Source organism: Ovis canadensis, chromosome 2, assembly GCF_042477335.2.
Source record: "Ovis canadensis isolate MfBH-ARS-UI-01 breed Bighorn chromosome 2, ARS-UI_OviCan_v2, whole genome shotgun sequence".
Lineage (NCBI taxonomy): Eukaryota > Metazoa > Chordata > Mammalia > Artiodactyla > Bovidae > Ovis > Ovis canadensis.
The window spans coordinates 68,347,019-68,361,707 of record NC_091246.1 but is presented as its reverse complement, the minus strand read 5'-3'; the positions used below and the strand labels follow the sequence as shown (position 1 = coordinate 68,361,707).

At 42.9% G+C, this 14,689-nt stretch overlaps 1 protein-coding gene across 5 annotated transcripts in view; it reads left to right on the top strand.

The window, feature by feature from the left end:
* PIP5K1B (phosphatidylinositol-4-phosphate 5-kinase type 1 beta) overlaps nucleotides 1-14,689 on the top strand; it is a 354,808-nt gene that overhangs the window by 128,790 nt on the left and 211,329 nt on the right. Inside the window, exon 4 of one of the 5 annotated variants that reach the window (XM_069576381.1) lies at nucleotides 3,031-3,153. The exons of the other annotated variants lie outside the window; for them this stretch is intronic. Within the exon in view, the coding sequence (XP_069432482.1) occupies nucleotides 3,145-3,153 (9 nt within the window). The 5' untranslated portion in view covers nucleotides 3,031-3,144. The remainder of the gene's footprint in view (nucleotides 1-3,030; nucleotides 3,154-14,689) is intronic. 5 annotated transcript variants of the gene reach the window in all.

The window sequence follows — 14,689 nt, the reverse complement described above, 5'->3', positions numbered from 1 at the left end:
GGCTTATGCCAGGTCACCTAGAAATTCTTTATCAGGAACATGAAAAGTTGCAGCCTTAGGATGTCCTAGTTTTGTGACTTTTCCGTCAGAATCAGTGTCTGCAGGTTGGCTGGCTGTGGGCAGGCATGGGAAATTTGTCGTGCTGCCCTTTGCTTCCCTCCCTCTCTCACCTCCCCAGGCAAAAGTCGTCATTCCAGGCCTGTCACCCTCCCTCCTCTACTCCTCCTTCCATCCTGGGCCTGCCCACAGCAGAGCCTCCTCGCCCCGGGAGAGTCTGGTTTTGATGACTTCCACAGGCTGCTGTAGGTCTGGAGGGTCCATCTTCAGCACCAATACCTCGACTGCAGGTGATCTCTTCATCATGTTAGCCAATTCCCACTAGGATGGGCATGCTTAGTGAGAGCACTCACAGTGACCTAGTAGGAAACTGACCACTCTAGCTATAAACAGTCCTTGACCCAAATTCCCCAGGGTCTTTTTTTTGTTTTTTTGTTTTCATTTTTGATTTTTAAGACCTAGGTTGTCATGTAAATCCATGGTCTCAGCCTGTGTCCCTCTCAGTGGAGGCAGGCAGGGAGAGATGGGAGGAGCCCTGCCTTCCTCAGTCCACACTGTCAGTGAAGATGTCCTTGATGACTTTTTAGAAATGAATTATTAATTTTAATTGGAGGCTAATTGTTTTACAATATCATAGTGGTTCTTGCCATACATTGACATGAATCGGCCATGGGTGTTCATCTGTCCCCCATCCTGAACCCCGCGCCCACCTCCCTCCCCATCCCATCCCTCAGGGTTGTGCCAGTGCGCCAGCTTTGCGTGCCCTGTTTCATGCACTTGATGACTTTTGAAACATGAGTGAACTCATGACTCAGCAATACTTCTAACTAAGAGGAAATATTTATTTAAATACAAGCTCTTTTATAAGACATCCATGGGAAGATACACAGGCAGATGTCAACATCGCCTGCCCCTGGGGAGAACTGGATGGTGGGAATCTTGGGTCGAAGGAAGCTTTTCTGTATGTACTTTTGATGCATATTTACCTTTGAACCATATAAATGTTTTGCTTATTCAAATATTGAAAAAATAACATTTTGAGATGGGAACAAGGGAGAGCTGGCATGTGTCCCAGCACTAACTGCTCTTCTTCCCTTTAGCCTCCACTTCCAGAAATAAGACCTTTGCCTTCTGCCCTGATGGAGGTACACTCTATAGCTGAGCAGAGACAACCTTGTAAACCTCCACTGGTCTATAGGAAGAGTGATCCTGTGGCATTCCGAGTGTTAGTGTTAATATAAGTTCATGATCCCACACACAGTGAGGTGGAGCAGAGAAAGGTTTATTACAGGGCCATGCAAGGAGGCTCAGGTGCTGAAAACTCTTGAGCTCCCTGAAGGGTTTGGCAAAGCGTTTTTTGGGATTTTTTTTATGACTTTATTTTTTTAATTGAAGGATAATTGCTTTACAGAATTTTGTGGTTTTCTGTCACACATCAACAAGAATAAGCCACAGGTACACCCATGTCCCCTCCCTCCTGAACCTTCCTCCCACCTTCCTCCCCATCCCACCCTTCTAGATTGTCACAGAGCCCCTGTTTGGCAAAGCATTTTAAAAAGCCAGGCAAGAGAGCTGGAGAGTCACAGGATACCTGATCAGATTGTAAACAATCCTCTGATTGGCTGATGCTGAGGGAGCAGGGTGGTGTCATGGGGTTACCTTCATCAGTCCTTAGGCTCAAGGAGACCTGGGGCTGTTTGCTCATGGACATCAAGTAGTTAACATCTTGCATTTGGTGGAGCATTTTCATATCTGCAAAACAACTCAGGAAATTTGCATCAAGTACCATTTTCTATGTACTTTAGAGAAGAGCTGAAGCAGAGCATGGAGGGGGAAGGCCTGTCCTGGGAAGGCACCACAGGGTCCTGCTAGGTTACATTATTCCTAAATCCACCTTAATCCACAACACCCTAACCCAGTGGTTCTCAATCAGTGACCAGGGAACATTCAGCAATGTCTGGATACGTTTTGTTTGTCACAGTTGGAGGGCGGTCCTATTGACATCAAGGAGGTAGAAGCCAGTGATGCTGCGTCCTACTATGGCCAGAGCAGAGCTCACAGCAAAGAACTATTAAAATGTTAGTAGTGAGAAGGTTTTTCAATCAAACCCAACTACCCTTTTAAGTGGAGGATAGATGTCAGTGACTGAGCACAGGCTCACAGATATGAGTCCAGCTCTTTTAGATACTAGTTGTATCATCAGTTGTATCATCTTGGCTTCCCAGGTGACTCAGTGGTAAAGAATCTGCCTGCCAGTGCAAGAGACACAGGAGACGTGGGTTCAATCTCTGCATTGGGAAGATCCCTTGGCAATGGCAACCCACTCTAGTATTCTTGCCTGGGAAATCTCATGAACAGAGGAGCTTGGCAGGCTACACCCCATGGGGTCATGAAGAGCTGGATATGACTGAGCATGCACACACTGTATCATCTTAGGCACTTTCCCTAATTGATTTGACTCTTAATTTTTCTCACTGATGAAATGTACTTAATACCTGCCTTTACCAGCTCACAGCACTGTGAGAATCAAATGATTTAACAATGTGAACAAGTCCTGGGAAAAATGGAATGCCAAAGAGTGAAGACTCTGTTGAATTAGCAAAAGCAGGATCTCTCAGCCTCTGATTTCTAATCAGATTAGTTCTGTTAGAACTGAGCATGGCAGGCAGTGCAACTACCTCCCCCAGTGCTGGGCTCAGGGGGAGAAATGTCACTTAGCATTCTCGAGCTGCCCTGGTCTGGCCTGGGCATCAGAGAGTAGATGGAGCTGAAAGAAGACAGTCTTTCCTTCCCAACAGCAGGGGTTTCAGAAATAAGAGAGAAAGGTGTGCTTCTAGTGGTGGGCTTCCTTGGCACTTTTAAAATTAAGCAACAAGAAAATGAGCTCCCCCATTCAGAGAGGGGGAGTTCTAATCTCATTCAATGCAGAAGCATGTATAATCATCTACCATTGCCATCCACCCCTTTGTACAGATCTTCCCTCCAGGTCTGTCAGCTTTCATAGAGGATCACCTGCCCTTCTGACTTCTTTCTCGAAAAGTCCTCAAGCAAGTGATTTGAAATCTTCCTTGATGACTTTCAAGCAAGATGTGGCAGGTAATTAAGCGAAAACGATCTGCAACTTCTAAATAGGAGGAGAAGCCCCCTTATCCTACCCCAGGGATTACCTGATTACCTGAGCTGTTCATTCCTGCTGCTGCTAAGTCACTTCAGTCATGTCCGACTCTGTGTGACCCCACAGACGGCAGCCCAGCAGGCTCCCCGTCCCTGGGATTCTCCAGGTAAGAACATTGGAGTGGGTTGCCATTTCCTTCTCCAACACATGAAAGTGAAAAGTGAAAGTGAAGTCTCTCAGTTGTGCCCGACCCTCAGCAGCCCCATGGACTGCAGCCTTCCAGGCTCCTCTGTCCATGGGATTTCCAGGCAGGAGTACTGGAGTGGGGTGCCATTGCCTTCTCCATGTTCATTCTTAAGTGACCTCTTTTAGCACTCATATGGCCCTGATCCTGTTTGTTAAGCCACCCAGGTTTGTTATGCTTCTGCATCCTGGTTAACCATGGAAACGCCCCCAAACTCTGACTCCAGGGGATAATAGGCTACACCCAAACTTACTGCACAGCTTCCTTCTGGGGCAACAAGAAACACTGCATTGTTACATTTGGTGTTCATGGCAGGCTGGGAGGCTGGAGTTTCCAGTGTTTCTACAGCCAGTTGGGCCATCTGAGCTGGAGCTCCTGTTCCCAGGGCTCAAGGGCACTTTTGTTTTCAAGTTAAAAGGGTTAATATCTACAGGCCATCTGCATGCCTCCCTGCACAGCTTGGCCAATGGGGTTCTGGTCTGGTCAGCCAGCCCCTGTCCCAATGCTCAGGGCTTAACCATTTTTATCACTGCCACCCCACTTCCCTCTCCTTGTGTGCTTAAGGATTTTTAAAGGCAGCTCTTAAGATATTGCATGAGATAATAGAATTTTAATATTCTGAAATTCTTCATTCTGGATTCCAAAAAAGATGATAGACAATGTGTGTTAGGTTCTAGGTGTTTATCTACTTAACAGATGCTAATAGGACATATGCCATGTGCTTATTCAGGACTTTTCATATTTGATGACGTTAGGATCATTGGTTGCTGGAAGCATCTTATTTCTCAAATTCAAGTGGGTTTATTCTACCCTGAAATCTATTTCATCAAGTTAAAGTGTAATTATTATCAACTGAAAGCACTTTCAAAGCTATGCTGGTAATAAGACCTAACATTAAGTGCTTAATGTATACTAGGCACCATTTTAAGCAGTTTAGAATTATTAACTCACTCTTAACGACAACCCTATGAATTAGGACCAAGGAGAAAACGAGGTACTGAGAGGTTAAGTAACCTACTCTGGGCCACGGAACCAGTAAGTGGCAAGATAAAACTGGGATTCTAACCCCAACTGTCTCTATCTAGGGTCTGTCAGATCCTAGGGATCTGTTACCCCCCCCCACACACACACACACTGTGGTGCCTACGACAGACATTAAAATGGAAAAAGGCTCCATTATCCAGTAGAACAGTGGGGGCCAGCGGCACAGACAAACTCAGCCATCTTTAGAATGGGAAAAATGAACAACATTCAACAATTTTAAAGCAGGATTTTCCTAATTTGGTGGTCCAGAAGCCAAATTTTCTCCTCCAAAGTGTCTCATCTCTGAATATAGAATCTGAACTGTAGCCTCAAAAATACTTTTCTCTAGAAAGTACATTATTGTTCAGTCACTAAGTCATGTCTGACTCTTTGCGACCCTATGGACTGCAACACACCAGGCTTCTCTGTCCTTCACCATCTCCTAAAGTTTGCTCAAATTCATGTCCACTGAGTTGACAAAAGTACATAGTCATTTTGAAATGAAAAAACAAATTGATCCCATGGGCACTGGCCAGAACATGGGAAATAAAATGAGAAAGTCATAACTTCAAAAATCATTCTTGACCACAGCACTCCAAATTGACAGGGAGGGTTGAGATCTACTTGGAGGGGTGGCATTTTCTGGGCTGTTTTAAAAGCTAACCTTTCTGTCACAAGGGGAGTAATGACTCACTAAAAATCTGCTCAGTGGCTAAAAGATCTGATAAAGGAAGTACTGGGTCCAAGGGTGACTATTTTAGAAGTTATTTTCCCCTATGGGAATCAAGTTCCCCCAAAAAGCACACCTGCCTTTTCTGGCAAGTGCAGTTCACTGTGTCTGATGCTTTTGTTATGAAAGGATGATCGTTTCTAGTGAGTTCAGTTCACTGTGTCTGAGACTTTTGATATGAAAGGACAATGAAGAGGCTCACTCTCTGCTTGGAAGCCTTCACCCCGAAGGCACACAGTACACCTCTAAGGAGAGGAGAAAAAGAGGGTGGATGTGGTCTCTGGAGACTGTAATGATAAGATATTCTATCTTCCTAGATCTGTTTTGTTCAACTCCCAATATATATATATATATATACACACACACCTAACCAGAGATATAAATTGGGTATAATTATCAGCATTCAGAAAACGAAGATCATGGCATATGGTCCCATCACTTCATGGGAAATGGATGGGGAAGCAGTGGAAACAGTGTCAGACTTTATTTTTTTTGGCTCCAAAATCACTGCAGATGGTGACTGCAGCCATGAAATTAAAGGACACTTACTCCTTGGAAGAAAAGTTATGACCAACCTAGATAGCATATTCAAAAGCAGAGACATTACTTTGCCGACTAAAGTCTGTCTAGTCAAGGCTATGGTTTTTCCTGTGGTCATGTATGGATGTGAGAGTTGGACTCTGAAGAAGGCTGAGCACTGAAAATTGAGGCTTTTGAACTGTGGTGTTGGAGAAGACTCTTGAGAGTCCCTTGGACTGCAAGGAGATCCAACCAGTCCATCCTAAAGGAGATCAACCCTGGGATTTCTTTGGAGGGAATGATGCTAAAGCTGAAACTCTAGTACTTTGGCTACCTCATGTAAAGAGTTGACTCTTTGGAAAAGACTTTGATGCTGGGAGGAAGATTGGGGGCAGGAGGAGAAGTGGACAACAGAAAATGAGATGGCTGGATGGCATCACGGACTCGATGGACGTGAGTCTGAGTGAACTCAGGGAGTTGGTGATGGACAGGGAGGCCTGGCGTGCTGAGATTCATGGGGTCGCAAAGAGTCGGACATGACTGAGCGACTGAACTGATAAGGAAAATAAAGAGTTATGAGGAATTGGGTTCAATCATAGGGTCTAGCTGTACTTCTTTCCCGGTGGAGAGAAGATGAGCCACTCTTACCATCATGCCAGAGCTTTCTCTTCATCCAAGGTGTGCTGTCATCTACTTTGCGTTATGGACCAGGCTGCATTTGGTTATTGAGTGCAGAGCTAATATATAGACTGTCTCAGTGACATTCTAGTTCTCCTGAGCTAATTTTTCATATTGTGGCTTTGTTGTTTTTAAGGGTGTGGTCAGTGCCTGGGCTGTAAAACATGCCTTTGAATGTATGATACATCTGTGGATTCACTCATTTATTTAGCTGGCAAATATTTATTTAGCTTGGTACTGAGCTAGGCCTTGGAGGTAAGACAGAGGCAAGATAGACACAATCCAGCCCTGACCCTGCTTTTGTACTTGTGGTAGAGACGGACCAGAAAAAGTAGACATAATAAATGGATTATTGCCTTTAAAAGTGTTATGAAGAAAATCACCACAGGTAGGGCTGCTACCTTTTAGACAAGGTAGACAGGGGATTCTGAGGAGGTGACCCAGGGCTGGTATCACAAGCTTGAAAAGGAGCCAGCTAACAGAAGAATGGAATTGAGAACTTTCTTGACAGAACAGCTTCCTCTGAGCCCTGGGGGCAGGAAGGGGTGCATGAATTCGAGCACCTAAAGGCGAGGCCAGTGTAATGAAGGGTTCCAAGCCTGGAAGAGAGAGAGACAGAGTGAAGTGAGAGCAGTGGCTTTCGACTGGGGCTGGTGTTCTCCCCCAGGGCCATTAGACAATGCTGTCACATCTAGGGGGAGGGGATGCAACTCATGTCCAGTGACTAGACCCAGAGATACTGCTTCACATCCTGCGATGCACAGGACAGTCCCCCGAAACAACTGTCTGCCCACAAATGTCAGCAGTACGGAAACCCTGGCTTAGAGAAATAGGCGGAAGCTTAAGCTTAAGGTGGTAGTCTAGGAAGAGAGAAAGGAATAAATTCAAGGTATATTTCAGAGTTAGGATGGACTGGACTGGTTTGTGGTTGCAAGTGGGGGTGAGGGCATGACCGGAATGATCGATGAGCCAGCATTCTAACTTGAGCACTTGGGTGGCTTTTGTGACTATTTATCAAGGTGGAAAAGAATGGTATGGGGGAAGGGTTGTGAGGGAAAATCAAGGTCTCCGATCTGGACATGTCAGTTTCAGGGTGTCAGTGAGCCACTGAAGGAGAGAATCAAGTAGGTAGCTGGAAGTGTGGATTTAGAACTCAGGGAAGAGGTCAGGGTTCTGCTTCAGTTTGTCAAACTGTAGATTCACAGTGAGATAGATGGAAAAGTGAGGCCCCCAGACTAAGGAACACCTACATTTTGGTTTTACCTCCATATACCCTCCTCCAGAGTGTCAAATTTTGAAAATAAACAAAATTGGCCAAGTCCTTCCCTTAGGATCTTCCACTGGCCTTCTGTTACCTACCCATGCTCCACAGCGCACAAATCCTGTACAGTCTTCCCCTCACTGGGCGTGTCTGAGCCCACCTTCTGCGGCTACCTTGAACACACCCGACTCCAGCCACACTGGGGTGTCTATCCCAGGTCCTCTGTGCCCGTGCTGATCGCTGTGACCGCCTTCATTCTAGAAACAGCTCTCTTTTGGCCCTTCCCCATGCTCCAGGCTGTGACTGTTAGTCACTGCTTCCCAGGCTGCCCTCAGTCTCCTGCACTTACCTCTGTTATATCATGGATGACCTTGTTTTGTAATAATCGCGTGCAGTTACGTCCTGACTACTGTACCGGGAGCAGCTAGAGAGCAGGGGCCTTGCAATCATCCAGACATCCACAGGGCCCCACACAGTGCCTGGCACATATTGTTCAAGAGATGTATCACTTTTTTCTTCTTAATTCTAAGATTATTATAGACTTTCCGGAGAGATATGTTCTTGAACCTACAGTTCAGGATCTGCAATTAGAGGTGAGATATGTTGGGGGAAGGGAAGTGGGGAACGCAGGAGTGGGCTTATCTATTTTTTTGGCTGCGCTGCGTTTTAGTCGCAGCATGTGGGATCTACTTCCCTGACCAGGGATTGAATCCCAGCCCCCTGCTTTGGGAGTTTGGAGTCTTAGCCGCTGGACCACCAGGGAAGTCACAACAATGAATTTTAAAAGGTATTCTTTTTCAATTTTGGTTTCCTCAGGGTATAATGCCTAGGAGTGGGATTAGTTTTTTAAGGAATCCCCATACCATCTTCCATAGTCGCTGTTATCAATTTATATTCCCACCAACAGTGCAAGAGTGTTCCCTTTTCTCCACACCTTCTCCAGCATTTATTGTTTGTCGATTTTTTGATGATGGCCATTCTGACCGGTGTGAGGTGTTATCTTATTGTAGTTTTGATTTGCAATTCTCTAATAATGAGCAATGCTGAAGTAAGTCAGAAGGAAAAAGATAAATATCATATTCTAACACATATATACAGAATCTAGAAAAATGGTACTGAAGAATTTACTTACAGGGCAACAGTGGAGAAACAGACATAGAGACTTATGGACATGGGGAGAGGGGAGGAGAGGGTGAGATGCATGGAAAGAGTAACATGGAAACTTACATTACCATATGTAAAATGGAGAGCCAATGGGAATTTGCTGTATGGCTCAGGAAACTCAAACAGGGGCTCTATATCAACCTAGAGGGTGGGGTGGGGAGGGAGATGGGAGGGAAGTTCAAAAGGGAGGGAATATACGTATACCTATGGCTGATTCATGTTGAGGTTTAACGGAAAACAACAAAATTCTGTAAAGCAATTATCCTTCAACAACAAAAAAAAATAATTTTTTTAAAAAAGGTACTCTTTTTCCAACTCTGTCACATAAAGGTTCTATTCTTTCCAGATGTTGGCCCAATTAAAAGCTGCCCTAGATAGATGCCAGGAATTGTCAGGGGAATCAGGATCTGGAGTTGGTTGGCAGTCTTTCTCTAGCACAGCAGCATAGTAAACACCCTTTTTTTGTTGTTACATAAAAGAAACAGGATGGACAGTTTTTCAGGTTTGCTGTTTCAAAGAGAAAGAGAGGAAATAATAATTTAGCAGTTTTAAAAGCAGCTACATTCCCCATAAAATCATGGAGAGTGGAGGCCTTAAAGCTGCACTCAGGACCCCAAAACAGACAGTGATGTGAGTGCCAGCCCTTCCAGCCGTCCTTCCTCACCAGCATGGGTGAGAGTGGGTGGGGCCAGGCAGGCAAGCTGGCTCTGCCATTTATGAACTCGACCTTGTGCAGGACAGTGAATGTCTGAGCCCAGCAGTACCAGTGTGGTTTAAGCATTAGATCTGAGGATGTATGAGAAAGTGCTTCGAAGACAGTAGTTAGGTGTACAAATATTAAATCTGTTATTGTTGCTGGATTCCCAGTCACCTCCTATGTAACTTAAGCCATGTGAGAGCAAGGACTTGGCAAGCTGGGAAGAACTCAGTTCTTAGTGAAGGAACAGACACCAGTCCCCCCTTCTCCCTACTGGGGCCCTGCTTAAATTCAGAATTCCAAATAACCTGGGACTCTGGCCTTTCCTGATGGTAGTTCCTACTATTGACAGGTCATTTTCAAAAGGCAGTGGGATTCTGCAAAAGAATCTCACTGTAAAAAAAGGCAAAAGGAAATCTAACTTTTGTCTATTAAAGAAACCTTAAAAACAAACAAACAAACAAAAAAAAAACCTATGTCCAGAAAGGGGTAATGTTGTCTTTGCTTTCCAGCATATTAAATAAAAATTTGAAGATTTTTGTTGTAGCTTTACTATCTCCTAGGGTCTGAAATAGTTTGCAGAAACTATACTGGGTTTCTTAGGAGTCCTTTCCCCTCATCTGTTTCTTCCTTTATATGTTTTATCTCCTTGTCTTGGGGCAGTGGAATTCTCCTGGGGAAATGAGAAGTCCTTCTCTCCAAGGACACAGAGTGCAGTAGCATGGGGTGAAGGTGCATCACTGAAGATAGCAGGAGAGGGGAAGTCGGGGTGGGCAGGGAAACTCCAGCTTTGCATTACCTGCATTTTCAAGAAAATCATGGAAAAACGAAGCCATGCAATCAGCACAGTCCTCCTCCTGCAAGATTATTGCCTTATTTTTAACTTAAAGACAGATCTGTTCCCTCACTCACTATATTCTGTCAAACACTGAAAGTGGATATAGCTGTGATATTATAAATTAGGAGTGTCTTAAAGTTGTAAATAGGAAAGAGATTTTGAAGCAGTGAAGCTGTATTTGTGAACAACATCAAAGGATGAAGTCTTCTGAAATTTCGCATAGTAAGAGGAAATCCTGTTTTTCAAGGGTGTTTACATATGCAAATATCCTAAGATTCCATTTCCTTTTGGAATTTGGAATAAGCCTACCCAAGCCACCTTGATGTTCCTCTTCACGCTTCTTATTCATTCATTCATTTAATTTTAAGCAGGCTTTTAAAAGCATATTGAATGCTTTCACTGGCATATTGCTAATTAAAAAAAATTTTTATTATGGAGGCTCTAAAATGCTTCAGGCAAGTTTAGAAATGGGTGAGAAAAAACTGCACAGAATGAAAAAGCTCCTGGTTGCTCTAGCCAAGGGAAAAACAAACAGCTGCAGAGAGCAGAAGCAGATGGAGTATATGGCAGTGCGGCATCTCTTGGCCCTCAGAATCCTTTTAGGTACACACAAGGCAAAGTCTGGCCAAATGTGGGGTGCCAGGCATAACCTTTTACCCTCAGGCCTTTAGCCCAATGTAGGAGGAATTTAAAATAGCAGTCTATTCTTAAATAGCAAATATTACAGCCATCTACACCCATCCTGCTTTACTGACCTATACACATCCTCAGCAGTCAACCTGGAGTAGAAAGGCCCCCAGTGACCCCAGCAGGAGAGCATCTTTGTTCTCAGCTTTCCAAGGCCTTAGAATACTTGTTTCCTGATGTGTTCTTACTCAGTAGATAAATCTGGGTACTTACTGGTGTTAGGCAGCAGGAATATAGCAACAAATAGAAGAGACCTGGCCCCTTACCCACGGAACCATGTTAAATGGTCTGGACATTTTAGCACTATTACTGAATTACTTTTCAAAAAGTTATCCCACTTTAGACTCCCTCAGAGGTTTTGAGTTGCATTTCTCTGATAATGAGTGATGTTGAGCTTCTTTTCATGTGTTTGTTAGCCATCTGTATGTCTTCTTTGGAGAAATGTCTGTTTAGTTCTTTGGCCCATTTTTTGATTGGGTCGTTCCCATGGCATTTTTAATTTTCAAAAATTTCCTAGTTGATGCTTTTATATTTATCCCTTTAATTGAACTTTGACTTCTAAGGTCATTTCCTCTAAAAAGATTACTATTGTGATATTTGTTGAAATTAAGTTTATTAATGAATTTAGGAAGAAATAGCATCTTTAACTATTCTACCCTTTTAAGAATAAACTCATCTCACATGCTAGTAAAGTAATGCTCAAAATTCTCCAAGCCAGGCTTCAACAATACGTGAACCATGAACTTCCTGATGTTCAAGCTGGTTTTAGAAAAGACAGGGGAACCAGAGATCAAATTGCCAACTTCCGCTGGATCATGGAAAAAGCAAGAGAGTTCCAGAAAAATGTCTATTTCTGCTTTATTGACTATGCCAAAGCCTTTAACTGTGTGGATCACAATAAAATGTAGAAAATTCTGAGAGAGATGGGAATACCAGACCATCTGACCTGCCTCTTGAGAAACCTGTATGCAGGTCAGGAAGCAACAGTTAGAACTGGACATGGAACAACAGACTGGCTCCAAATAGGAAAAGGAGTGCATCAAGGCTGTATATTGTCACCCTGCTTATTTAACTTCTATGCAGAGTACATCATGAGAAACGCTGAACTGGAAGAAACACAAGCTGGAATCAAGATTGCTGGGAGAAATATCAGTAACCTCAGATATGCAGATGACACCACCCTTATGGCAGAAAGTGAAGAGGAGCTAAAAAGCCTCTTGATGAAAGTGAAAGAAGAGAGTGAAAAAGTTGGCTTAAAGCTCAATGTTCAGAAAACGAAGATCATGGCATCTGGTCCCATCACTTCATGGGAAATAGATGGGGAAACAGTGTCAGACTTTATTTTGGGGGGCTCCAAAATCACTGCAAATGGTGACTGCAGCCATGAAATAAAAAGACGCTTACTCCTTGGAAGAAAAGTTATGACCAACCTAGATAGCATATTCAAAAGCAGAGACATTACTTTGCCGACTAAGGTCCATCTAGTCAAGGCTATGGTTTTTCCTTTGGTCATGTATGGATGTGAGAGTTGGACTGTGAAGAAGGCTGAGCGCCGAAGAATTGATGCTTTTGAACTGTGATGTTGGAGAAGACTCTTGAGAGTCCCTTGGACTGCAAGGAGATCCAACCGGTCCACTCTGAAGGAGATCAGCCCTGGAATTTCTTTGGAGGGAATGATGCTAAAGCTGAAACTCCAGTACTTTGGCCACCTCATGCAAAGAGTTGACTCATTGGAAAGGACTCTGATGCTGGGAGGGATTGCGGGCAGGAGGAGAAGGGGACGACAGAGGATGAGATGGCTGGATGGCATCACTGACTCGATGGACGTGAGTTTGAGTGAACTCCCGCTGAACTGAAGAATGAAATGTCTATATATTTATTGTCTTTTCCATTCCTCAGTAAATTTTTATTCAAAGTTTCTACCTATTTTTGGTTAAATATACTTCTAAGTAAATTATGTGGGATTTTTGTTACTGTTTTGGATTTTTTTTCCCTACTGTGAACAGGATTCTTTTTTTCCCAATAGCATTTTCTAGCTAGAAATGTAAAAGATCTAGATTTGTCTGAGTACATTTTATAAACTGCCAACTTGATCTTTTGAAACTACTCCACTAGGTCCATGATTGATTCTTGGATATTACAGGTAATAATCATATTATCTGTGAGTTATCATTTTTCTCCTTGTAATCAGCATTTTGTACTTGGTTTCCTTGTCTTACTTTACTAGCTGGATCTTACAAAATCATATCAAAGAATTTTTATGATAAAAGGACAGCCTTGTTTTGTGCGTGACTTTAAAGGGCAAATGGCTCTTGCACTGTTCCTCAAACTGCATTCTTTAACACACACACATCATTAGTAGATACATAAATGCAAATCCGTTGGTCAAATACATTTGGGAAGTGTCCCTCTAGTGCTTCCAATAGTATAATGTTGTCACTTAGTTCAATAATTGTTTTCCATATTAAGAAAGTTTCTTCCTGACTCTAGCTTTACTAAAAGATTTTTTGTAAACTTTAATTGGATATTGACTTTTTTATAAAATTGATTCAAGCAGACAATGAAAAGGCAGTCATTGGAAACACAGTTCTCTTTTTGATATACTCTAAGTACTTGAAAATAATAAAACCGTATTTTTCAGAAAATATTGTTTAATTTAGATTTGGTATCAGTCCAGATGAACAGGGTAATTGTATTATTTCTTTATAGATTGGGATTTTTAGAATTTCTTCCTATAGGCATGCTGATCTTTCTCCCATATTAGAGTAATCTGTATGGAAATTATACTAAGATTTAGTTCTTTCTGCAAGCTATCCTGGGGTAGACAGATTGCTGAAATCATTCTCAGAAATTGTGTTTGGGGGAAAAAAAGGAGGGGACTTATTTTTCCACCTGAATAGTGTTTATTCAACTCAGTTTTACTTTTGTTTGTAATTTTGTATTTGGGCTTCTCTTTCTTCATTTGTTAAATTGGGAATGTGAATGACAACCAAACGCGCTTTAAGTTGCTTGGGGTTTTAATGTTGTTTTATTTGTTGTTTGTGATTCTCTGATCATGCCCTGCAGCTGCTGATTTGTTAAGTGCATGCAGGATGCTCTGGAAGAGCAAAAGAGAAAGAAAGAGGTGAAAGGTGGGTGAGAGGTTACATTTTATTCTTCAACTGTTTTAAGAAAGTCTGTGCTAGTTTTCCTTTGGTACAAAGGCGATTATTTCTTGCATATTTTCCCAGCCTTTCTTCAATACTCTGTGGATTAGAAACTCAGATGACTCTGGGTTTGGAAAGACTAATCCTCTATGGGAAAATGTGGAGATTTCCCCCCTTTTCTATGGTCCAGGGAACATTAATACACCAGAAAATGATCAAAAGTCTGTCATGACACTTAAAAGACAATCTTGTAAGAAAATAAACTGAAGTATGTATAAACTTAAAATAAATGTGTATAAAGCATGGCACTGTGACCCAACCTCACTTGCTCTTCACGCCTTGGGGATTCCTGACGTAACCAGAATGTAACATACAAAAGTGGTCTCATGGAAAGAAAAGGAGAAAGACCAGAGCACCGTATTCCTGTAGGGTCCGTATTCCTGTTGGCTATCACTAGTCCGCAGAGGTCCAGTAAAGACCATTTCTCATCCAGAAGGACAGTGTGTACTCTTCCATGTCAGACTCATCAC